The following is a 27,373-nucleotide window of genomic DNA, read 5'->3' on the forward strand; positions in this document are numbered from 1 at the left end:
GTTTCAGCTAGGACATCATATCTCTTTTATTGTTTTAGCAGCTCCAATTCTCTTTGATTGTTTCCCATGTTCTGTGCATTTGTATAGACACATTTTAGCTTATAGTCGGTATCTTTTACTCCTTTATTTTCTTTCATATAGAGAACAAGTGCTGCTAAAAATGCTTGTAATGAGACAAACCACTTTTTTTGTCTGTGTTAGCTCTGCTGTACCACGTTAGCTCTGATCTTACTGCAGAGCTGTGTGTGAATATGATAGAACAGTCCAAACGAAAAATTAAAAAAGAATGACAATCCAATTGCGCTATCACTCCAGTTATTTATTTAAAAAGTAATGTTTTTACTAAAATAAAGCTCTTCTTGAGTGAACCGCTCTTTTCATCAGGTACACATAAAATAGGCATTCAAATTAACTAGTATTCTTAAAAAAAACCTTCAACTAGGTAAAGTTATTCAAATTCATTAATCATTTAACCCCATTTCTGCTGCCCTATAGCTCCACAGCAATCATGTCCCGGCCATTATCGATACAGTGCATATTAACCTATAAACTAACGGACCGGTGCATTACCTATTAGCCTAAATGCTCTATGCATTCATTTAACCCCTCAGGAACTAATGTAGATAATTTAAAAATTCAATAACTTTCTCTGCTTATCACCTTTTGATATCTATCTGTAAAGCTGATAGATATTTGATATTTTATGGTAAGCTCTAAGCTAGTGGGAATATTTCCATGTACATGAAAAAATATTTCTATAGGCTATGATCCATAGTTCCATTTTTAATGTCTAACCCTTTAACCCCCAAGGGTTGTTTGCACGTTATTGATAGGGCCAATTTTTACAATTCTGACCACTGTTCCTTTATGAGATTATAACTCTGGAACTTCAAATGATCCTGATGATTCTGACAGCGTTTTCTCATGACATATTGTACTTCAAGAAAGTGGTAAAATCTCTTTAATATTACCTACATTTATTTGTGAAAAAAACCTGAAATTTGGCGAAAATTTTGAAAATTTCACAATTTTCCAACTTTGAATTTTTATGCCCTTAAATCACAGAGATATGACTCACAAAATATTTAATAAGTAACATTTCTCACATGTCTACTTTACATCAGCACAATTTTGGAACCAAATTTTTTTTTTATTAGGGAGTTATAAGGGTTAAAAGTTGACCAGGAATTTCTCACTTTTACAACACCATTTTTTTTTAGGGACCACATAACATTTGAAGTCACTTTGAGGGGTCTATATGATAGAAAATACCCAAGTGTGACACCATTCTAAAAACTGGACATCTCACGGTGCTCAAAACCACATTCAAGAAGTTTATTAACCCTTCAGGTGTTTCACGGGAATTTTTGGAATGTTTAAAAAAAAATGAACATTTAACTTTTTTCACAAAAAATTAACTTCAGCTCCAATTTGTTTTATTTTACCAATGGTAACAGGAGAAATTGGACCACAATAGTTGTTGTAAAATTAGTCCTGAGTACGATGATACCCCATATATGGGGGTAAGCCACCGTTTGGGCGCATGGCAGAGCTCGGAAGGGAAGAGCGCCATTTGACTTTTCAATACAAAATTGACTGGAATTGACATAGGACGCAATGTCGCGTTTGGAGAGCCCCTGATGTGCCTAAACATTGAAACCCCTCACAAGTGACACCATTTTGGAAAGTAGACCCCCTAAGGAACTTATCTAGATGTGTGGTGAGCACTTTGACCCACCAATTGCTTCCCAGAAGTTTATAATGTAGAGCCAAAAAATAAAAAAAATGATATTTTTTCACAAAAATTATATTTTTGCCCCCAATTTTTTATTTTCCCAAGGGTAACAGAAGAAACTGGACCTCAGAAGTTGTTGTTCAATTTGTCCTGAGTATGCTGATACCCCATATGTGGGGATAAACCACTGTTTGGGCGCATGGGGGAGCTCGGAAGGGAAGGAGCACTGTTTTACTTTTTCAACGCAGAATTGGCTGGAATTGAGATCAGACGCCATGTCGCGTTTGGAGAGCCCCTGAGGTGTCTAAACATTGAAACCCCCCACAAGTGACACCATGTTGGAAAGTAGACCCCTAAGGAACTTATCTAGATGTGTGGTGAGCACTTTGACCAACTAAGTGTTTCACAGAAGTTTATAATGTAGAGCCGTAAAAAAATATATTTTTTCACAAAAATGATCTTTTCGCCCCCAATTTTTTATTTTCCCAAGAGTAACAGAAGAAATTGGATGACAAAAGTTGTTGGAAAATTTGTCCTGAGTATGCTGATATCCCATATGTGGTGGTAAACCACTGTTTGGGCGCATGGCAGAGCTCGGAAGGGATGGAACGCCGTTTGACTTTTCAATGCAAAATTGACTGGAATTGAGATAGGACACCATGTCACATTTGGAGAGCCCCTGATGTGCTTAAACAGTAGAAACCCCCCACAAGTGACCCCCATATTGTAAACTAGACCCTGCAAGGAACTTATCTAGATGTGTGTGAGAACTTTGAACCCCCAAGTGTTTCACTACAGTTTAAAGCACAGAACTGTGAAAATAAAAAATCCTTTTTTTTTCACAAAAAATATATTTTAGCCTCCGGTTTTGTATTTTCCCAAAGGTAACAAGAGAAATTGGACCCCAAACGTTGTTGTCCAATTTGTCCTGAGTACATTGATACCCTATATGTTGGGGTAAACCCCAGTTTGGGCGCACGGGAGAGCTCGGAAGGGAAAGAGCACTGTTTTACTTTTTCAAAGCAGAATTGGCTGGAATTGAGATCGGACGCCATGTCGCGTTTGGAGAGCCCCTGATCTGCCTAAACAGTGGAAACCCCGCAATTCTAACTGAAACCCTAACCCAAACACACCCCTAACCCTATTCCCAACCATAACCCTAACCACACCCCTAACCCTAATCCCCACCCTAATCCCAACCGTAAATGTAATCCAAACCCTAACTTTAGCCCCAACCCTAACCCTAACTTTAGCCGCAACCCTAACTTTAGCCCCAGCCCTAACTCTAATTTTAGCCCCAACCCTAACCCTAACTTTAACCCCAACCCTAACCCTAACTTTAGCCCCAACCCTAACTTTAGCCCCAACCCTAACCCTAACTTTAGCCCCAACCCTTAGCCTAACTTTAGCCCCAACCCTAACTGTAGCCCTAACCCTAACTTTGACCCCAACCCTAACCCTACCTTTAGCCTCAACCTTAAACCTTAACGGAAAAATGGAAATAAATACATTTTTTTTAATTTTATTATTTTACCCTAACTAAAGGGGTGATGAAGGGGGATTTGATTTACTTTTATAGTTTTTTTTGTGGATTTTTATGATTGGCAGCGGTCACACACTAAAAGACGCTTTTTATTGCAAAAAACAGTTTTAGTGTCTCCACATTTTGAGAGCTATAATTTTTCCATATTTTGGTCCACAGAGCCATGTGAGGTCTTGTTTTTTGCGGGACGAGTTGATGTTTTTATTGGTACTCTTTTCGGGCACATAACATTTTTTGATCGCTTTTTATTCTGATTTTTGTGAGGTAGAATGAATAAAAACAAGCTATTCATGAATTTCTTTTGGGGGTGCTTATATCGTTCCACGTTTGATAATATTGGTAAAGCAGTTTTATTCTTCATGTCAGAACGATTACAGCAATACCTTATTTATATAATTTTTTATGTTTTGGCGCTTTTATACGATAAAAACGATTTTATATAAAAAATTATTATTTTTGCATCGCTTTATTCTGAGGACTATAACTTTTTTATTTTTTTCGTTGATGACACTGTATGGAAACTCTTTTTTTGTGGGACAAGATGACGTTTTCAGCGGTACCATGGTTATTTATATCCGTCTTTTTGATAGTGTGTTATTCCACTTTTTGTTTGGCGGTATGATAATAAAGCGTTGTTTTTTGCATCTTTTTTTACGGTGTTCACTGAAGGGGTTAACTAGTGGGACAGTTGTTACGGACGCGGCGATACTAAATATGTGTACTTTTATTATTTTTTTATTTATATAAAGAAATGTATTTATTGGAACAATATTTTTTTTCTTTATTTAGGAATTTATTTTTTTTTTACACATGTAAATATTATTTTTTTTACTTTTTTACATTGCCCCAGGGGCGGACATCACAGTATAGTGACAGATCGCTGATCTGACAATTTGAAATGCACTGTGTCAGATCAGCGATCTGACAGGCACTGCAAGGAGGCTTCCCGGCGCCTGCTCTGAGAATGCTCTGGAAAGCCACCTCCCTGCAGCCATTTTGGATCTTTGCCTGCAGGGAGGAGGTAGGAGACCCTCGGAGCAAAGCGATCACATCGCGTAGCTCCGAGGGTCTCAGGGAAGAACGCAGGGAGCCCCTTCCCTGCGCGATGCTTCCCTATGCAGCCGGAACGCTGCGATCATCTTTGATCGCAGTGTTCCGGGGGTTAATGTGCCAGGAACGATCCATGACCACTCCTGGCACATAGTGGCGGATGTCAGCTGCGATAGTCAGCTGACACCCGGCTGCGATTGGCTGATAACGCTGGACGTACTATCCCATCACTGGGAATTAAGTCCCAGGTCACCTCGACGGGATAGTACGTCCAATGGGATTAAAGGGTTAACCTATGTTTGTAAATCCTAAGATTTCATACCAGGCACTGTCCTCCCTCCCCCACTGCATCTAGTTCACTCTCTGACTTTGAACCAGTTACTGAAGAAGAAGTAAGCGGGCTCCTTGCATCTTCTCGCCCGACCACTTGCACCAGTGACCCCATTCCGTCACATCTCCTCCAGTCCCTTTCCCCGGCTGTCACCTCTCACATAACAAAAATATTCAACCTTTCCCTCACTTCCGGTATTTTTCCCTCCTCATTTAAGCATGCCATCATACATCCATTACTTAAAAAACCCTCCCTCGACCAAAACTGTGCCGCTAATTATAGACCTGTCTCTAATCTTCCCTTCATCTCTAAACTCCTGGAACGCCTGGTCCACTCCCGTCTTACCCGCTATCTCTCAGATAACTCTCTTCTTGACCCTCTTCAATCTGGCTTCCGCTCTTTACACTCTACTGAAACTGCCCTCACTAAAGTCTCTAATGACCCACTAACAGCTAAATCTAATGGTCACTACTCCATGCTAATTCTATTGGATCTTTCCGCAGCATTCGACACTGTGGATCATCAGCTCCTCCTCACTATGCTCCGCTCCATCGGCATCAAGGACACCGTTCTCTCTTGGTTCTCCTCCTATCTCTCTGACCGATCCTTCACTGTATGTTTTGCTGGTTCCTCCTCCTCTCACCTTCCCCTTACTGTTGGGGTTCCTCAAGGATCAGTCCTAGGCCCCCTCCTCTTCTCTTTGTATACTGCCCCTATTGGACAAACAATCAGTAGATTTGGTTTCCAGTACCATCTCTATGATGACGACACCCAATTATACACCTCTTCTCCTGCTTTCACTCCGACCTTCTTAGAAAACACCAGTGATTGTCTTACCGCTGTCTCTAACATCATGTCCTCCCTCTATCTGAAACTGAACCTGTCAAAAACTGAACTCCTCGTGTTCTCTCCCTCTACTAACCTACCTTTGCCTGACATTGCCATCTCCGTGTGTGGTTCCACTATTACTCCAAAGCAACATGCCCGCTGCCTTGGGGTTATCCTTGATTCCGAGCTTTCATTCACCCCCCACATCCGATCACTGGCTTGCTCTTCTTATTTACATCTCAAAAACATTTCTAGAATTCGCCCTTTTCTTACTTTCGCCTCTGCAAAAACTCTTACTGTTTCTCTTATTCATTCCCGTCTGGACTATTGTAACTCTCTACTAATCGGCCTCCCTCTTACCAAACTCTCCCCACTCCAATCTGTCCTGAATGCTGCTGCCAGGATCATATTCCTCACCAACCGTTACACCGATGCCTCTACCTTGTGCCAGTCATTACACTGGCTACCCATCCACTTCAGAATCCAGTACAAAACTACTATCCTCATCCACAAAGCACTCCATGGCTCAGCACTACCCTACATCTCCTCTCTGGTCTCAGTCCACCACCCTACCCGTGCCCTCCGCTTCGCTAATGACCTCAGGTTAGCATCCTCAATAATCAGAACCTCCCACTCCCGTCTCCAAGACTTTACACGTGCTGCGCCGATTCTTTGGAATGCACTACCTAGGTTAATACGATTAATCCCCACAGTTTTAAGCGTGCCCTAAAAACGCATTTGTTCAGACTGGCCTACCGCCTCAACGCATTAACCTAACTATCCCTGTGTGGCCTATTAAAAATAGAAAAAAAACAAAACACATAATCAGGTTCCTTGCATCGTGTTCTCATACACTTTATGCAGTTAATAGCACTCTGTGTCTGTACTGCTACATACTTAGGCAGTTAACTGGTTCATGCAGCTTTACATGAACACCCGAGCCTTACACTATGGCTGGTCCAAATAACTAAAGCAATTGTTACCATCCACCTCTCGTGTCTCCCCTTTTCCTCATAGTTTGTAAGCTTGCGAGCAGGGCCCTCATTCCTCCTGGTATCTATTTTGAACTGTGATTTCTGTTATGCTGTAATGTCTATTGTCTGTACAAGTCCCCTCTATAAGTTGTAAAGCGCTGCGGAATATGTTGGCGCTATATAAATAAAAATTATTATTATTATGTATTGGCATTGTGGTCCGTCCCACATACTGCAACTTGCACTGACACTTTAGGACATAAATCACATATGAGCTATGACATATGAGCTATAACAGTTTAAAGAACTTTTTATCACAAAACTCTCTCCTGTTATTGTTGATGTAAATTGTTTTTTTTCCTGTCTTTATTCATTTACAATTCTTACATTTTGAAATGACACATATAAAAATTCCACTATTGGTCAATAAATTACCTCTATCTCTACATTCTTCACCACGATAATTATTATTTTTCCTAATCTGACTAGGTGCTATCATATTTTTCAGATTCTTATTACCGGTACGTCTATAGACTACCACTGGATCAGTAGGTACATTTTTTGTTAGCATGGGATCTGATCATCGCCTGTATGTAGCAGAGCCGATCAGGTTATGGCAGCTCCTAGTTTCCCATAGAGACTATTGAAGCATACCAAAAGTTAAAAAAATGTTTTTAAAAATATAAAGAAAAAATAAAACTTCAAATCTCCCCAGTTTCGCTCCATTCAAAACAAAGCAATAAAAAAATCAGACATACACATAATTGGTATCTAAATATTTTAAAAATATAAATCGGAATATTGTGATTTGCATTTGTATTTTGCCCCCTGTAGTATGATAACCCTAAAAAAAACTCTGAGTGACCAATCGCCTTCAGAAGTCACATAATTAAATTGAGTTGACTTGTAATTTATTCTCAGCATAACTACAGCTATTTTGTCTTGTTTGACAACATTAGGTATCAAACAGTATCATGAAAACCAAGGAACACACCAAGCAGGTCAGGGATAAAGATGTGGAAAAACTTAAAGCAAGGTTAGGTTCTAAAATAATAGTCCAAGCTCTGAACATCTCACGGAGCACTGTTCAATTCATCATCCAAAAATGGAAGTACGGCACAACTGAAAATCTACCAAGACATGGCCGCCAACCTAAACTGACATTCAAAGCAAGGAGAGTTCTAATTAGTGAAGTAGCCAAGAGGCCCATGGTCACTCTGGAGTAGCTGCAGTGATCCACAGCTCAGGAAGAAAATCTGTTCACAGGACAACTATTAGTCATATACTCCGCAAATCTTTTATGGAAGAGTAGCAAGAAGAAACTCATTTTTTAAAGCAAGCCATAAGATGTCCCGTTTGAAGTTTGCAAAAAGCCATGTAGTGGACATAGCTGTGTAGAAGACAGTTCTCTGGTCAGATGAAACTAAAATAAAACTTTTTAAGATAAATACACAACACTGTGTGGTGGAAATCTAACACTGCACATCATCCTGAAAGCACCATTCCCATCATCAAACATGGTGGTGGCAGTATCATGCTGTAGGGATGTTTTCTTCAGCAGGGACAGGGAAGCTGATCAGTTGATGGGAAGATGGATGGAGCTAAATATAGCGCAATCTTGGGGGAAAACTCCATCCAATCTCACTGAGCTAGTTTGTCAAGAAGAATCTGCACAAATTTCAGCCTCTAGATGTGCAAAGCTGGTACAGACAAACCTCAAAAGACTTGCAGCAGTATTTGAAGCAAAAGGTGGTCCTACAATGTTTGATACAGGGAGACTGAATGTAAATGTACATCACAATTTTTTGATTTACCGTATTTTTAGGACTATAAGATGCACTTTTTCCCAAAAAACATTTGGGAGGAAAATGGGGAGTGCGTCTTATAGTCTGAACGCAGGCTTACCAGGGGTTACGGAAGGTGTAGCAGCGGAAGCGGCGGCAGCAGAGGTGTGACGATGCTAAGGCCCGGTGTAGGTGGTGGGCGGTGTGGAGTGCATCATTGGTTTCCCGTGGGCCGCCAGAGGGGGTGCGTGCGCAGATTGAGATCTGGACGGCCCTCGGCTTCAGGAAAATGGTTGCTGGAGGATGTGCATGCGCGGATTAAGATCTCAGCGGCCATTTTCCTGAAGCCAAGGGCCACCAAGATCTCAATCTGCACACGCGCGGCCTCAGGAAGATGGCTGCCGAGAAACCGGTGATGCACTCAGCTCTGCTCACCATGGACACCGGGCCGCGGCATCACCACATTTCTGCCGCCGGCATCCTGAGGAAGGGACCCTGCTCCATGCTCTCTGCCTCACCGCCGACACCGGATCAGCAGCATCGCATCCCGGGACTGCAGCATTACTTCCTGCGCCACTGGCTTCCTGAGGAAGGGACCATGCCTCCTGTGACCCCGCTCTACCACTGCTGGAACTCAGGTAAGATACCTTAAATTTGGACAATGAGACGGACCCCCATGTTATAAAAATCTTTTTTCTGCTATTTTCCACCCCAAAATTTGGGGTGCATTTCTTTGGTCCGGTGCACCTTATAGTCCAAAAAATACGGTTTTATATATATTGCTACCTTGCCTTGATATAGCACATAAAATCACAATAAAATAATTTTAAGTTCGTAAGTGTAACATGAAAAATTGTGGAAAAGCTCACAGAGTTTGAATACTTTTATAAGGCTCTGTATAACTTTCTAGAAGCTGATTTTCCCCTTTCAGGATTCTTCCTTGCATTGGCCAGCCCACAGCATTCGCAGAAAATTTGATAAATTCATTCTTATCAGCAAATGTTTTGAAGGATTGAAGGCAAATGCCACATCTACAAATCTCATCAAAAATCTGTTATTCTTTATTGATTATCCATAAGAAATGTATATTTTTTCTATTTCTAGTCATTAAAGAGGTAATGGATTTTTAATAATTTGAGGATGTGCCATTTTGCCAGTTTGGAAGTCAACAACAGGAGTTGCATCCACGGATAGGAATAAGACTTGTGTGAAAACCGAGCAATTACTGGTCTCCACAGAGGGTGTGCTGCTATTAACAAGTACGGCACTTCATTTGTTAACAGAGCAATCATTCTGTTTACATTATTTCTTGTTGGCTCATGTAAGCATCCAATTCTGATCAACCAGTATAAAAACAACCTGCACCCTCTTAGGTCAAAATCAGCCCGTCCAAATGAACCATTAGATAACGTATAATCTATGGACAATGAAGAAAGGCACAGAGAGAAGCAGCACAGTCACAACTGATAAAGAGTTGAGTGCTTCTTCAAAGACAGTAGATGAATCTGCACAGTAGTGGCGCTCATAGCTCATAGAGTGCAGCATTGAGTGTGCTGAGATTTATTAGCAGCAGTGCTACATAGAGCTTCTGACCTTCCAGCACATCCTGAGCAGATCACTGGCTCTCTGTGGTACTGATGCTAATAAATCTCGGGAATACCAGCATTTAGTGCCTCAGACTTGCGCTCTGAGAGACTCCTGCCTTGGAGGAGAGCCATTTCTTGTACACCTCTTTAGCACTGCTCAGATTACCTTCTTTGTGATCAGTCTCATGCTTATACATACATGGGACTGATTTTAATAAGAGTAAAAATTAAATTACAGGCATCAATAGTGTAATTGTTGAAGCTTAATTGCAACCTCCTCATTAAAGTTAAAGTGTATACATTTTCATCTCTGCGTATGTACTTTTAGGAAACAATTCTGAATATTATTTCTGTTAAATATATTTTTCAGACCGCTCAAGGAAAGTGTTAACAAAATGTCAAACTGGGATGGTTCCCCCTTTTCCTAGTGGATATTTCCTGAGAAAACAATGGTTTCCCATCTATTGTAATTTAACAATCTATGAACCCGTTGCTCATATTGAATCATGTCTGGCCAACAAAATGATATATCTAATGGGAGATTCAACTCTTCTTCAGTGGATCGAGTACTTCCCTAAAGTCATAAAAAGTATGTATGGTCTTACTTTATTCTTTCTTTTCCTACTTATCCTTCATATATATGTCTCTAGATAAAAAAAACTTAGGTAGCTAGAGGAGCATTTAAGAATATCCTTTATATGACCAATCAACTATATTTCTGAGAATGTGACAAAAATGGCTGCTGTCACATATTTCAAGCTGTGACTTGCACTAGTCACCTGTTAAAATGAGTAACACTGAAGAAATAACTCAGCCAAAGTGGTGGACTGTAGCAGAAGATAAAAAAAAAACACTTCTCCTCAGCTGAATAAAGCTGGACACAGAGACTGACAAAGCATGAAGCTCTGCAGCAGAATGAGCAGAACAGGTATGTTTGCCTACAATACTATTCCTCTGACACATGGTTTTTCTTCAAGTTTCTTCAACTCATCTTGACAAGTGACTAGGTTTCAGCTTGAAATATACTGTACGATAAACTGCTGATCACTAGAAGCGAAGAAAGAAAATAGAATTATGCAATTGTATAGGGTTAACCACAAAAATGCATTTATTTTAATATTGATAACAATTGTCTCTGAAGACACAATATGCATATTTCCCAGAGGAGTATGGCGGCTTTAAGGCTATGTGTGCACGTTGAGTATTTGCTTGCAGAAATTTCTGCAAGGTTTCTGCATCTCTTTTTAGCAGGAAAAACGCTGCGGCAAAAAAAGAGCATTTTTGCCACGCTTTGGTGTGTTTTTGCCACAGTTTTGTATGCATTTTGCATGCATTTTTGTACAGCAATTAAGGCTTTTTTGAGCTAAATAAAGATATTTAAAAAAAAAGGTTTGGGATATAATTTCTTGGCTCAACACCACCTTTTTCTTGCTGATGAAGTGTGGCATCAGGGTAATGGGATTAGGGCAACAGCTGTCATTGACACTCTAGGTTAAAGGTACCTTCACACTAAACAACTTTCCAACGAGAACGACAACGATCCGTGACGTTGCAGCGTCCTGGATAGCGATCTCGTTGAGTTTGACACGCAGCAGCGATCTGGATCCTGCTGTTATATCGCTGGTCGGAGCTAGATGTCTGGAACTTTATTTGGTCGCTAGATCGGCGTGTATCGTCATGTTTGACAGCAAAAGCAACGATGTCAGCAATGTTTTTACATGGAGCGTGAACGATAAGTGAGTCGCCGTTACGTCACTGGATCGCTCCTGCATCGTTCTGGAGTTGCTGTGTTTGACGTCTCTACAGCGACCTAACAGCGACGCTCCAGCGATCTAGTTTAGGTCGGATCGTTGTCTATATTGCTGGAGCGTTGTTTAGTGTAACGGTACCTTTAGTAATGAAAAGGTGTCAGCCCGACACCCTCATTGCTAAGCCAATAAGTAAACACAAACACACACAAACCTACTGTTATGATCCTGGTGGTAGGATCTCAAACTGACCTGACACATATACCCTGAATATATAGGACAAGTTCTGGGGATGTGGAAGCTATACTGACCGCAATCCTGATCCTATCCAAACACACTAAAGGCAGCTGTGGAGCGTTACCTGAAAACCTAGACGCCTCGTCACAGCCTGAGAAACTGACTACCCCTAGAGAGAAAGCAAAGACCTCACTTGCCTCAGAGAAATATCCCCAAAGTTTTAGATAGCCCCCCACAAATAATAATGGTGAGTTAAGGGGAAAACACAAACGTAGAGATGAAACAGGTTTAGCAAATGAGGCCCACTAATACTAGATAGGCAGATAAAGATAGGTGTCTGTGCGGTCAGTACAAAAACTATCAAAAGTAAACCACGCAGAGAATACAAGAACCCCCACACCGACTCACGATGTGAGGGGCGCACTCTGCACCCCAGAAATAACCAGCAAGCAAAAAAATCACATGAAAGCAAGCTGGGCTGAACTCATCATATAATGAGAAACGTTTTCAAGGAAATAATGAGAAACTGAACAAGCAAACTTAGCTTCTCATAGCAGGAGACTGGTCACAAGGAATATTCAGGAGAGCACAGGATCAGGACTGAATACACCGACAGCAGGCGACAAGTAAAGGTCCAGGTGAGTTAAATAGGCCCAGCCTAGCAGGAGATGAAACAGCTGAGCCCAGCCATATCGCTAAAGGCCACCAGAGGGAGCCCAAGAACAAACTCACACAGTACCACTCATGACCACAGGAGGGAGCCCGAGAACGGAATTCACAACACCTACACACATATTGTCATCAGCCTATGTAAGAGCGTCAACAGAACAAATGTACATAGGCTGAAACCAGACAGCAACTGTTAATTTTAAAGAAAAAAAAAAGAGAAAAAAAATTGTGTGGGCTCCTGCTTAATTTTAATAACCAGCAGAGGGAAAGCCAACGTCTGGGTGCAGATGTTTATAGCCCAGGAAGGGGATAATACCCATGGAGCTTCCCAGGCTTTTAATATTACCTCACAGCTGTATACTTAGCCTTTACTGGCTATTAAAATGAGGGACCCCCCAAAAAATGATGTGGGGTACCCCTATAATTAACAACCAGCAAAGGCTCTGCAGACAGCTGTGGGCTCATATTAATAGCCTAGGAAGGAGCTATGGATATTGGCCCCCCTGGCCCTCCCAGACTAAAAACATCAGCTCTCAGCCACCCCAGAAAAGGCACATCCATAAGATGAGCCAAATCTGGCCCTTAGCCTAGCTCTTCCCACTTGCCCTGTAGCGATGGCAAGTGGGGTTCATATTTGTGGGGTTGATGTCACCTTGGTATTTTCGGGTGACATCAAGCCCACAGGTTATTAATGAAGATACATCTATAAGACACCTATCCATTAGTAACCCCATAGTCACATTGTATAACATAGTTGTTAACATAGTTAGCAAGGCCAAAAAGACATTTGTCCATCCAGTTCAGCCTACATATATACAATTATAAAAACACAAACACCCAGAATAAAGACCTTTATTTAAAATAATGACAGATACTCCTTTAATAATCTTAATTAAACCATACTTTCCGAACGCCTAATCCACCTAAGCCAACGTCTCTGTAACAATCATGTGGGTACTATGGAATCTGATGGCGTGGGATAAAACGAATCTGGGACCAAAGCTAAGGCAAACAAGTGTATTTAACAAAGTAAGAAGTGGAACAAAAATGAACAGACATCTTACTGCAAATGTAACAAAGTACACAGCACAATATAGAAATGTTCAGCAAACTGAATAGCGGGGCGCGACCACTAATACGAACCAGTCCAGCAGAAATAAATGACGCAGGAGTGTACAACAGCACTTAAACGTGGAAGTCCAGCAACAATATGAGTGAGAATGCACACAGCACTTAAACGAGGAAGTCCAGTAGTAATATGATCACAAGCGCGCACGACACTTATTTGTGGAAGTCCAGTAATACACCGGTGGAGCGTAAACAGGAGAAAGTTTCTAAATGTACCTCTAGGCTGAAAAGTCCCGCTCAAGTCCAACACCACAGCCCAACAGACACAGTCCGAGAAGAGATAATGAAGTCAAGATTTAATACTGACCCTAGTAGATCCAGAGGCGAGTAGCTCCTCACTAGAAGTCCAAACAATAGGTGACCTCAGTCAGGATCAAGGAGCTGCACAGAGGACTGAAGGCAGCTGAACGTGGAGAGGTAGAGCACCGAGTAACGAGCAGCAGCAGGGAGTTCAGAAGCAAACAGGCAGAAGCCCAGGAGCCAACAGCCACAAAATACTCATGCAAGGAGGATCTCCTGACCTGGATTAAAATAGTAGGACAGACAGGAAGTTTAAGGGCAGGGCGAAGTACCAGACTCCATCTTGAACAAGGGCAAAACACGCTCCAAGGAACATCCAGAACCCTTACATTACTCCCACCTTAGTAGCGGCCTCAGGACGATCCAGGACCAGGTTTCCCAGGATATTTCTGATGGAACAAAGCAATCTTTTGAGGAGCACAGATATTACTTACAGGCTCCCAAGAATTCTCCTCAGACGAATATCTCTGCCAGTTAATGAGGTCCCTTCACCAACAAAGGCTGAGGAAGAGGCGCAATACGATCCTGAAAATAATACAGAGACACTGGTTTTAATAGGGAGACATGGAACACCGGATGTACCTTCATGATCCTTGGTAACTTCAGACGACAGGCAAACGGAACTCATGATCCCCGAGATCTTGAATGGGCCAATGAACTTTAGTCCCAGCTTCTGTGACGGAACATTAAATTTAAAATTTTTCGTGGATGACCATCCAGAGTCCTCAATCTTGAACATCAGTGCAGGGCTCTGAAACCTATCGAAGTTTTTTTAAATCTCTCCTGTGCAGTAGATAGCGATTCCTTCAGAATTTCCAGATTCTGTTTCATCGCCGCCAACCTCTCATGTACTGCAGGCACTGGTGCATCGATCAGGGATCTGGGAAGAATACAAGGATGATAACCCAGGTTGGCAAAGAAGGGTGTTACCTTAGTAGATGCACTCTGTGAGGTATTGTAACAAAACTCTGCTCGAGGAAGCAACTCCAACTCGTCCTGTGAATGACTGATATAGAAACAAAGATACTATTCCAGAGTCTGATTAGTCCATTCTGTCTGCTCATTAGTCTGAGGATGATACGCAAAAAATAGACAAACATTAACACCAAGCGCAGAACAGAATCCCTGTCAGAATCTAGATGTAAACTGCACACCCCGATCGGAGATGATTTCATCCGGAACTCCATGCAGCCGTTCATTCTGAATGACCAGATCTACCGTCTCCTTGGCTGAGGGAAGACCAGTACAAGGAATGAAGTGGGCAGCTTTAGTAAGGCGATCTATTACCACCAGGATAGAATTCTTTCCCCCAGAGGTGGACAATTCCACTATAAAGTCCATAGAAATATACCCCAAGGGCGAGAGGGGACGGGTAGTGGCTGCAGCAATCCAGTAGATTATACATGAGGAGTCTTAGAGGGTGCACATACCTCAGAAGAGAGAACGTAGCTCTTCACGTCCTTCAGACAGGTAGCTCACCAAAAGAAATGGCTCAGGAACTCCTGTGTCTTCTGTACCCTCCGATGAAAGCCAACTTGGAGTCATGGACAAACTTGGGGACCTGCAGCTTCACGACCTCTGGAACGTATAACTGTTGATCCCAGACCCACATACCGTTCTGGAGAACTAAGTCCACATCATCAGTCGGGTAAGCAAGAAATGGGTCTGCATCATATGCCTCCTTAATAGTCTTCCATAAGTCCTTATTCTGGACCACTCTGACAAAGTTGGCATCCAACAAAATGGTCTTGGACAGGGCCCCAGGTACGGAATCCATGCATGGATTCGTGACAAAGCATCCACTTTTCCATTACGTGAACCTTGGTGGTACGAAATGACAAAGTTACATTTATTCAAAAATAGACTCCAATGAGCCTGACGTGGAGAAAGACATCTAGCAGATCTAAGACATTCCAGATTGCGATGATTCATGAGCACAATAACTTCTTGTGCTGCCCCCTGCAGAAGGTGCCTCCATTCCTTATATGCAGCAATAATGGCTAGAAGCTCTTTATCTCCCACATCATAATTCTTCTCTGCAGCAGAAAGTCTATGAGAGAAAAAAGCACATGTATGTAACAGACCCTTCTCTCCGGTTCTTTGCAAGAGCACAATCTGAAGCGTCCACTTCCACGATGAAAGGATGTGCTGGGTTAGGGTGAATTAATACAGGTGCACCATTGAAATGGGTCTTAAGCAGGGGTGGGATTCAAATTTTTAACAACAGGTCCTCTAAGTCGCGGCGGCCGGAATTTTGGCCACGCCCATTTTCAATAACCCCGCCCATACTAATAAGCCACGCCCAGTGGCACGATTCATATTTTTTGAAGCAGTTTGTCTCCCTTAATGACAAGAATACGTTGTGACATACGGTATTAAAGTCATTCAAAGAAACAAACGACTAAAGCAAATGTACTGCACAGGACAATTGTCCGTGTACAAGCTCTATAGAGCGCCTGTTCTCGAGATCATGGGGGTCCCAGCGGTCAGACTCCAGCGACTACAAAGCTCTCGGGAATGGGGATTACTTGGCATAATCCATTTAAATGGGTTTTCCAATATAAACCAATATTAACCCTCTCAAAGATCAATGTCGCCTCTCCAAGAACAGGACAGGAGGAGTGGTACTGTGCAGTGTATATATACAGGACAGGAGGAGTGGTACTGTGCAGTGTATATATACAGGACAGGAGGAGTGGTACTGTGCAGTGTATATATACAGGACAGGAGGAGTGGTACTGTGCAGTGTATATATACAGGACAGGAGGAATGGTACTGTGCAGTGTATATATACAGGGGAGAGGTACTGTGCAGTGTACATATACAGGAGGAGTGGTACTGTGCAGTGTACATATACAGGAGGAGTGGTACTGTGCAGTGTATATATACACAGGAACGGAGGAGCGGTACTGTGTAGTATATATACACAGGACAGGAGGAGTGGTACTGTGCAGTGTATATATACAGGACAGGAGGAGTGGTACTGTGCAGTGTATATATACAGGACAGGAGGAGTGGTACTGTGCAGTGTATATATACAGGACAGGAGGAGTGGTACTGTGCGGTGTATATATATACAGGAGGAATGGTACTGTGCAGGGTATATATACAGGAGGAGTGGTACTGTGCAGTGTACATATACAGGAGGAGTGGTACTGTGCAGTGTATATATACACAGGAACGGAGGAGCGGTACTGTGTAGTGTATATACACAGGACAGGAGGAGTGGTACTGTGCAGTGTATATATACAGGACAGGAGGAGTGGTACTGTGCAGTGTATATATACAGGACAGGAGAAGCAGTACTGTGCAGTGTATATATACAGGACAGGAGGAGTGGTACTGTGCAGTGTATATATACAGGACAGGAGGAGGAGTATTGTACAGTGTATATATACAGGAGGAGTGGTACTGTGCAGTGTATATATACACAGGAACGGAGGAGCGGTACTGTGTAGTGTATATACACAGGACAGGAGGAGTGGTACTGTGCAGTGTATATATACAGGACAGGAGGAGTGGTACTGTGCAGTGTATATATACACAGGAACGGAGGAGCGGTACTGTGCAGTGTATATATACAGGACAGGAGGAGTGGTAGTGTGCAGTGTATATATACAGGACAGGAGGAGTGGTACTGTGCAGTGTATATATACAGGACAGGAGGAGCGGTACTGTGTAGTGTATATATACAGGACAGGAGGAGTGGTACTGTGCAGTGTATATACACAGGACAGGAGGAGTGGTACTGTGCAGTGTATATATACAGGACAGGAGGAGTGGTACTGTGCAGTGTATATATACAGGACAGGAGAAGCAGTACTGTGCAGTGTATATATACAGGGCAGGAGGAGTGGTACTGTGCAGTGTATATATACAGGACAGGAGGAGTGGTACTGTGCAGTGTATATATACAGGACAGGAGAAGCAGTACTGTGCAGTGTATATATACAGGACAGGAGGAGTGGTACTGTGCAGTGTATATACACAGGACAGGAGGAGTGGTACTATGCAGTGTATATATACAGGACAGGAGGAGTGGTACTGTGCAGTGTATATATACAGGAGGAGTGGTACTGTGCAGTGTATATATACAGGACAGGAGGAGTGGTACTGTGCAGTGTATATATACAGGAGGAGTGGTACTATGCAGTGTATATATACAGGACAGGAGGAGTGGTACTGTGCAGTGTATATATACAGGAGGAGTGGTACTGTGCAGTGTATATATACAGGACAGGAGGAGTGGTACTATGCAGTGTATATATACAGGACAGGAGGAGGAGTATTGTACAGTGTACATATACAGGAGGAGTGGTACTGTGCAGTGTATATGTACAGGACAGGAGGAGTGGTACTGTGTAGTGTATATTTACAGGACAGGAGGAGTGGTACTGTGCAGTGTATATATACAGATACTTAGATTTTCAGATTTACACCACGCAGGCAATATATATATATCATAACTGAGCAGCACCAAATCTTTAAGGGGTTGTCCGCTACTAGGACAACCCCTAAATGTTTGGCCCTGATAAAATTATAAAGCCTACACTTGCCTCCCGTGCCAGCGTCCAGGATCAAGCAGCTCATCCTGGACTTCCTCTTCATGTTCAGTTTGTCTGAAGGCAGAGACAGTGACACCAGCGCTGATTGGTGCCGGGCATCACGTGTCACAACACATCACAGCCACTGTGGGAACGGCGCTGGCAAAGGAGGTGAGTATAGGCTTTAGTTTAAGAAGAGGTTGTCCTAGTGGGAGACAATCCCTTAAAGCAGTGGACGCTTTATTGGCCCATGTGGCAACATTTCAGTTCCATATCAGAGAAATGCTCTGTTATTGATCCGAAACATTGCCATTTGGGCCAATAAAGAGTCCGCACTTTTTTCACGATTAATCAGAGTGGTGTGTGTCTGTGTATGTATGGGTATAATATACACACACACACATAGACACACACTCACACACACATTACATAGGTGAAACTGCGACTATGGTATGTACGTTATATAGGTTATACCACTAATATACTGCGACCGCTGTGTATAGCCCATATAGGGCAGCTACAGAGAGTGTGTGTGTGTGTGTGTCTGTGTGTATATATGCATACACACACACACACTGCGGCTGGCCTATATGGGCTATACACAGCGGTCGCAGTATATTACAGTGGTATAACCTATATAACGTACATACCATAGTCGCAGTTTCACCTATATAATGTATATAGACTGCTGTACATACATTATATAGGTGATACTGCTACTGCGGTATATAATGGCAGTATCACTTATATACTGTATATACAACAGTCAATATACATTAGACAGGTCAAACTGCAAATGCTGCATATACAATATATAGGTGATACTATGATTGCAGTGTATAGTTCCAGTATATATATACAGCAGTATCACTTATATAACGTATATACACATCAGCTGCAGTATCACCTATATAATGGATCGGATGCCGGCCGGGGATTGGTGAGGAGAGCGCTGTTCTCTTACACTGGTTCTGGCCAGGGTCAGACACAGTGAGGCTCGGGCGTCTGTGCACGCAGTGGCGGCCTTTTCAATCTTCTGCACAGGTCCAGGTGCGTGCGCTTTCCTGTTTTCCCTCACTGACAAAGGCCGCAGCTACATACGCAAGCACGAATGAGGGCTGCCACGGCCTTGGTCAGCGTGGGCACCGAGAGTGCGCACAAGGGCCTGTGCAGAGGATTTGAGGGGCGGGCGACCCATTTTGTAGCTCAGAGTGCTCCAGGCCCTTGATAGTTGTATACTATGGGCACAGATACACAACATTATATACACTGGATGGATCAATCCTGCACCTGGCCCAGGACATACATGCACTGTATATATACAGGGCCATGTATACAGCATGTGATGTCCAGTCACCAGGTTCAGGCGTGATCACTCCAGTGCTGGATTCTGCAGTCTCTGCTCACTATCAGTATAGGGAGATTTATTGCAGGAGACTGAACTTTCCTGGAGCCGATGACCTGGCACTGACAGGGTGACCCTGAAAGTTCAGACTCCTGCAATAAATCTGTGAGCATCAGCAGAGCGGCCGCTAATACAATACAGGGACACACACGGCCCTGGACTTATCGGGAGGTGAGCAGCAGCGTCCATCTCCTCACCGCACACAGAGCTGAAGCTCCCCCTGATGTCTGAGTCATCCACCAGCTCCTCTCCTGCAGGTAGATGCAGCCATGTTCCCTCTTCAGGAGGCCGCACACAGGGAGCAGGAGGCGTGTCTGCTCCACTGGGATGATGCAGCTGGCCGGACATAGAGAACAGCGCCGGCCACCAGCAGCCCGAATCGCTGCTAAGTGACCGGCCCGGGGGGGCACATGCCCCTTTGCCACCCCGCGCCTGGCGCCGCGCTACCCCGCATTATTAAAAAACAAAACAAAAAAAAAACACACCTTGCTCAGGCGCCGCCCCCCCTCATCCTCCCGCGGCCCTGATTACCGGAACGCTGGCAGATAGAAATTTTAGTAAACGGCTGCCCCGTACCGGGTCGTACCGGCTGAATCCCACCCCTGGTCTTAAGACAATTAAAAGCCTCTTGAGCCTGTGTAGACCACAAGAAAGGCTTTTCCTTCTTGGTTAGTTGCGTAATGGGTTGAAAAATTACAAATAAACAGTCTATAAAAGTTTGCGAATCCGATGAAACGTTGTACCTCCTTGACATTTTTAGGTGCGGGCCAATCAAGAATAGCCTGGATCTTACTTGCCTCCATGTTAAGCCCCTGGGGCGAGATGACATACCCCAGGAATTGAATCTCTGTGTGATGGAAGTCACATTTCTTAGGCTTGATGTAGCGATGATTCTCTTTCTGGCGTCTCAAGACAGTTTTAGCATGCTCCTGATGTTCCTGCAATGAATCAGAAAAAATCAAAATATCGTCCAGATAGATTGCGACAAAATTGTCTAACAGATCTCTAAAAATGCATCACAAGGTATTCAAAGTGACCATAACGACATCTAAATGCAGTCTTCCATTCATCCCCAGAGAGGATCCGAATCAGATTATAAGCTCCACGAAGATCCAGCTTATATAAACTCCATGAAGATCCAGCTTAGCCAGATTCTCATCAATGTATTCCTTCAAGGCTTGCAACTCCGGAGCTGCCAGTGAGTAGACATTTTTGAATGGAATAGCTGCGACCGGAAGTAGTTCAATAGGGCAATCATAAGGTCTATGAGGAGGAAGCCGATCTGCCATTTTCTTTTCACAAATATCAGAGAATTCATTATAAATGGATGGTAACAAAGATACCTCAGTGGTACATTCTGTATCACCAAGAACTTGCCTGACTTGTTACTGGTGTCTCCCATGGTGGAAAAGTGATCTCCTTGGTCTGCCAGTTGATAATTGGATTCAGAGAATGCAGCCAGGGAATTCCTAAAATGAAAGGTAAATGTGGAGAAAAAATTAACATAAAGGATAGTGAAGCACCCACAGGGCAGTGGGGTACTCAGTACCGGGTTCGGTTGCAAAGGGTGATGTCACGGTGGTTGCGACCCGGTCCGTGGCCCTGGGCATCAACGTTAAAGAAGGGTTAAATGTTCAAAGCTTGTCGTGACACCACCTGTGGGGTTCGGTCAATAGGGGGGACCGACGCTGCATTAAAGGGGTCCCCTGGGTGCTGTTGCGGCAGCCCAGATGTTACACTTCCTACAGATGAAGTGGGGTCCCCAGGGGTCCTATAGTGTGTGGCGTAGATGGTGTAGCCAGTGAATAAATGGAGGAGACAAGTGATAAGTCTTTACCTGGTTTACTTGTGGGTGACAGGCCACAGTCCAGAACTTTAGAGAATATAGGGGTTGCTCACTGTGCGTACGAGGTGGTGCTCCAAGGTATTAGTTAGCAATAAAAAACAAAAAAGCTTGGGCACTCAAATGAAAATTTATTGTCCAATGTAGACCAATGAAGCAAATACCACCACCATACAGCAAAGGAAAAATACAGGATGACCCGTTTGAAAGACAAATTAACATTCGCAACGTTTCGGCATGAACATGCCTTTCTCAAGCTGAATCTGTGTGGAGATATGTACAAATAATTAAAATATGTTTACAACGGGTTAAAAAACATACCAACTAACAGAAGAAGGAATGAATCATATGGAGCTAATTACACATCGTTAATGGAGACCGATTTATGTACAGCCAGTGGTTATGACTAAGGAAGGTACCTGTCGCCAAGAAAATAACCTTATACACTAAAGAATATGTCAGTTACGGTACTGACTCCAAATTTAATCCCATGCCACGCGTAAACCACAATAATTGGAATGTCCGCACATTAATATACAATAATGTGTAATTATGAGCTGCAAACAATAGCAGAAAATTGGAAAAGTTGCAACAGTGGACCCCTGATATCAGGAAAGCATCGAGAACACGACAGAACTAGTGTTACCTGCTGTAGAAGGGGGTCAAAGGTAATGGGACCTAGTCTCCTTTCATGCCTATGGATAAATGGTATATGTCCGTTAGTGTGGCTATAGAAAAAAATAAAAAAAACTTAATCAGGGGTAAAAGGAAAAATAAAAAATTAAAAAATATATACAAAAAATAAAAAATGAAAAATAAAAAATGAATAAAGAATGAATAAAGAGACAAATGAAACAAAACAGTTTTTTTTTCTCTTTTTTTACTTGCATACTTTCCTTGGAGCCTATTAAGTTCAATAGACTTACATTCTTTCCCCTTTTTTCCATTTTTTTTCATTTTTTTCCCTTTTTCTTTTCATTTTTTTCAATGTTTTGTTTCATTTGTCTCTTTATTCATTCTTTATTAATTTTTTATTTTTCGTTTTTCATTTTTTATTTTTTGTATATATTTTTTTATTTTTTTATTTTTCCTTTTACCCCTCATTATTTTTTTTATTTTTTCTATAGCCACACTAACGAACATATACCATTTATCCATAGGCATGAAAGGAGACTAGGTCCCATTACCTTTGACCCCCTTCTACAGCAGGTAACAATTAGCGAATTCGCCCACGCGAGAGATCAGGAGGTAAGTAACATGTTTATACATAAGACTTTAGATTGATCTGTATGGAAGTAACCAGCGTGTACATCAAAATACAAAATGCATTGATTTATAAACCCACAACATTTTCAGCAGTCTCCATTAAACCGGAGGTGGAGGCACCTGTGCTGTTATTTGATTACTTAAATCCTGAAGTGTCTGCCCAAAATGGGCCTCCCAGTTAGCAACCTTGTTTTGCAGAGCCTCTAGGTCCCCTTGTAAAGAGTTGATCATAGAGAACAACTGAGTCTCAGTCGACATTATCCCAGCAGATTCCTTAATCGTCCTGAGTATCCTTTAACAATTATGTGGGTACTGTGGAATCTGATAGAGTGGGATAAAACGAATCAGAGACCAAAGCTGAGGCAAACAAGTGAATTTAACAAAGTAAGAAGTGGAACAAAAACTAACAGAGATCTTCCTGCAATTGTAATGAAGTACACAGCACAATATGGAAACTGAATAGCTGGGCGCGACCGCTAATACGAACCAGTCCAGCAGTAATATGACACAGGAGGTCACAACAGCATTTAAACATGGAAGTCCAGCAATAATATGAGTGAGAATGCACACAGCACTTAAATGTGGAAGTCCAGTAATAATATGATCACAAGCGCGCACAGCAGTTATAAGTGAAAATCCAGTAATACACCGGTGGAGCTAAACAGGAAAAAGTATCTAAATGTACCTTTAGGCTGAAAAGTCCAGCTCAAGTCCAACAATGCAGCCCAACAGAGACAGTCCGAGAAGAGATAATTAAGTCAGGATTTATAACTGACCCCAGTAGATCCAGAGGTGAGTAGCTCCACACTAGAAGTCCGAACAATAGGTGACCCCAGTCAGGATCAAGGAGTTACACAGAGGACTGAAGGAAGCTAAACATAGGTAGAATATCGAGTAACGAGCAGCAGCAGGGAGTCCAGAAGCAAACAGGCAGAAGCCCAGGAGCCAACAGCAATAAAATACTCAGGGAAGGGGGATCTCTGTCATGGATCCCAATGGCTGGGGATCGCACTGGACAAGCAAAATAACATAAATAACGGACGAGCTCTAGGGTGATGGAACCTGGGCTGACCGCTGCCCTACTCCTGACAAACACAACTAGAAATAGCCAGGGAGCGTGCCTACGTTGATTCCAGACGCCTCTCGCCAGCCTAAGAGCTAACTAGCACTGCAGAGGAAATAAAGACCTAGCTTGCCTCCAGAGGAATGAACCCCAAAAGGTATAGTTGCCCCCCACATGTATTGACGGTGAAATGAGAGGAAGGCACGCACATAGAGATGAAAATAGATTTAGCAAAATGAGGCCCGCTATAACTAGAAAGCAGAATGATACAAAAGGGGTCTGAGCGGTCAGCAAAAAACCCTAATCAAAAACCATCCTGAGATTACAAGAACCCATGTGCCAACTCATGGCACATGGGGAGAACCTCAGCCCACTAGAGCTACCAGCTAGCATAGAGTCATAATTAGCAAGCTGGACAAAAAACCAAACAACTGAAAAACAAAACTTAGCTTATCCTGAGAGATCTGGGAGCAGGTAGTCAGGAACCAAACTGAGCACATCTGAGTACATTGATAGCCGGCAAGGGAATGACAGGAAAGCCAGGTTAAATAGGAAACACCCAGCCTCTGATGGACAGGTAGAAACCAGAGACCGCAACCCACCAAAGTCACCCAGTACCAGCCGTAACCACCAGAGGGAGCCCAAAAACAGAATCCACAACAGTACCCCCCCCTTGAGGAGGGGTCACCGAACCCTCACGAGAACCCCCAGGGCGATCAGGATGAGCTCTATGGAAGGCGCGGACCATATCAGTCGCATGAACATCAGAGGCGACCACCCAGGAATTATCCTCCTGACCATAACCCTTCCACTTAACCAAATACTGGAGTTTACGTCTGGAAACACGAGAATCCAAGATCTTCTCAACAACATACTCCAATTCTCCCTCCACCAGCACCGGAGCAGGAGGCTCAACCGAAGGAACAACGGGCACCTCATACCTCCGCAATAACGACCGATGGAACACATTATGAATAGCAAACGATGCTGGGAGATCCAAACGAAAAGACACAGGGTTAAGAATCTCCAAGATCTTATAAGGACCGATGAACCGAGGCTTGAACTTAGGAGAAGAGACCTTCATAGGGACAAAACGAGAAGACAACCACACCAAGTCCCCAACAAGAAGTCGGGGACCCACGCGGCGACGGCGATTAGCAAACTGCTGAGTCTTCTCCTGAGACAACTTCAAATTGTCCACCACCTGATTCCAAATCTGATGTAGCCTGTCCACCACCACGTCCACTCCAGGACAATCCGAAGGCTCCACCTGACCAGAGGAAAAACGAGGATGAAACCCCGAATTACAAAAGAAAGGAGAGACCAAAGTAGCAGAACTAGCCCGATTATTAAGGGCAAATTCGGCCAGTGGCAAAAAGGCAACCCAGTCATCTTGATCAGCAGAAACAAAACACCTTAAATAAGTTTCCAAGGTCTGATTAGTTCGCTCCATCTGGCCATTCGTCTGAGGATGGAATGCAGACAAGAAAGACAAATCAATGCCCATCTTAGCACAAAACGTCCGCCAAAATCTAGACACAAACTGGGATCCCCTGTCAGAAATGATATTCTCCGGAATCCCATGCAAACGAACCACGTTCTGAAAAAATAAAGGGACCAACTCAGAGGAGGAAGGCAACTTAGGCAAGGGTACCAAATGAACCATCTTAGAAAAGCGGTCACACACAACCCAGATAACGGACATTTTCTGTGAGACAAGGAGATCTGAAATAAAATCCATGGAAATGTGCGTCCAAGGCCTCTTCGGGATAGGCAAGGATAACAACAACCCACTGGCCCGAGAACAGCAAGGCTTAGCCCGAGCACACACTTCACAAGACTGCACAAAGGTGCACACATCCCTTGACAAGGAAGGCCACCAAAAAGACCTGGCCACCAAGTCTCTAGTACCAAATATTCCAGGATGACCAGCCAACACAGAAGAATGGACCTCGGAGATGACTCTACTGGTCCAATCATCCGGAAAAAACAGTCTTTCTGGTGGACAACGATCAGGTTTATCCACCTGAAACTCCTGCAATGCACGTTGCAAGTCTGGGGAGACGGCGGACAATATTACCCCATCCCTAAGGATACCAGTAGGCCCAGAGTCTCCAGGAGAGTCAGGCACAAAACTCCTGGAAAGAGCATCTGCCTTCACATTCTTTGAACCTGGCAGGTATGAAACCACAAAATTGAAACGAGAAAAAAACAACGACCAACGAGCCTGTCTAGGATTCAGACGCCTGGCAGACTCAAGGTAAATCAGATTTTTGTGATCAGTCAAGACCACCACACGATGTCTAGCACCCTCAAGCCAATGACGCCACTCCTCAAATGCCCACTTCATGGCCAAAAGCTCCCGATTACCCACATCATAATTGCGCTCGGCGGGCGAGAATTTTCTAGAAAAGAACGCACATGGCTTCATCACCGAGCCATTGGAACTTCTCTGTGACAAAACCGCCCCTGCTCCAATCTCGGAAGCATCAACCTCAACCTGAAAAGGAAGTGAAACATCTGGTTGACATAACACAGGAGCAGAAGAAAACCAGCGCTTAAGTTCCTGAAAGGCCTCCACAGCCGTAGGAGACCAATTAGCAACATCAGCACCCTTTTTAGTCAAATCAGTCAAAGGTTTAACAACACTGGAAAAATTAGTAATGAACCGACGATAAAAATTAGCAAAACCCAAGAACTTCTGAAGACTCTTAACAGATGTAGGTTGTGTCCAGTCACAAATCGCCTGAACCTTGACGGGATCCATCTCAATAGTAGAAGGAGAAAAAATGTACCCCAAAAAAGAAATTTTCTGGACTCCGAAGAGACATTTTGAGCCCTTCACAAACAGAGAATTGGCCCACAGGACTTGAAACACCTTCCTGACCTGTAGAACATGAGACTCCCAGTCATCAGAAAACACCAAAATATCATCCAAATACACAATCATAAACTTATCCAGATATTCACGGAAAATATTGTGCATAAAGGACTGAAAGACTGAAGGAGCATTAGAAAGTCCAAAAGGCATTACCAAATACTCAAAATGGCCCTCAGGCGTACTAAATGCGGTTTTCCACTCATCACCCTGTTTTATCCGCACAAGATTATACGCACCGCGAAGATCTATCTTAGTGAACCACCTAGCCCCCTTAATGCGAGCAAACAAATCAGTCAATAATGGCAATGGATACTGATATTTGACTGTAATCTTATTCAGAAGGCGATAATCTATACAAGGCCTCAGGGAACCATCTTTTTTTGCCACGAAAAAAAAACCTGCTCCCAGAGGGGACGAAGATGGACGAATATGTCCCTTTTCCAAGGACTCCTTAATAT

General features: G+C 43.1%; 1 protein-coding gene across 1 annotated transcript in view; it reads left to right on the forward strand.

The window, feature by feature from the left end:
- The window catches only part of LOC143765634 (NXPE family member 2-like), a 193,390-nt gene that overhangs the window by 107,173 nt on the left and 58,844 nt on the right, over positions 1 to 27,373 (forward strand). Inside the window, exon 4 of the mRNA XM_077252482.1 lies at positions 10,202 to 10,420. Coding sequence (XP_077108597.1) covers positions 10,202 to 10,420 — 219 coding nt within the window. The remainder of the gene's footprint in view (positions 1 to 10,201; positions 10,421 to 27,373) is intronic.

Source organism: Ranitomeya variabilis, chromosome 4 (genome assembly GCF_051348905.1).
Source record: "Ranitomeya variabilis isolate aRanVar5 chromosome 4, aRanVar5.hap1, whole genome shotgun sequence".
NCBI lineage: Eukaryota > Metazoa > Chordata > Amphibia > Anura > Dendrobatidae > Ranitomeya > Ranitomeya variabilis.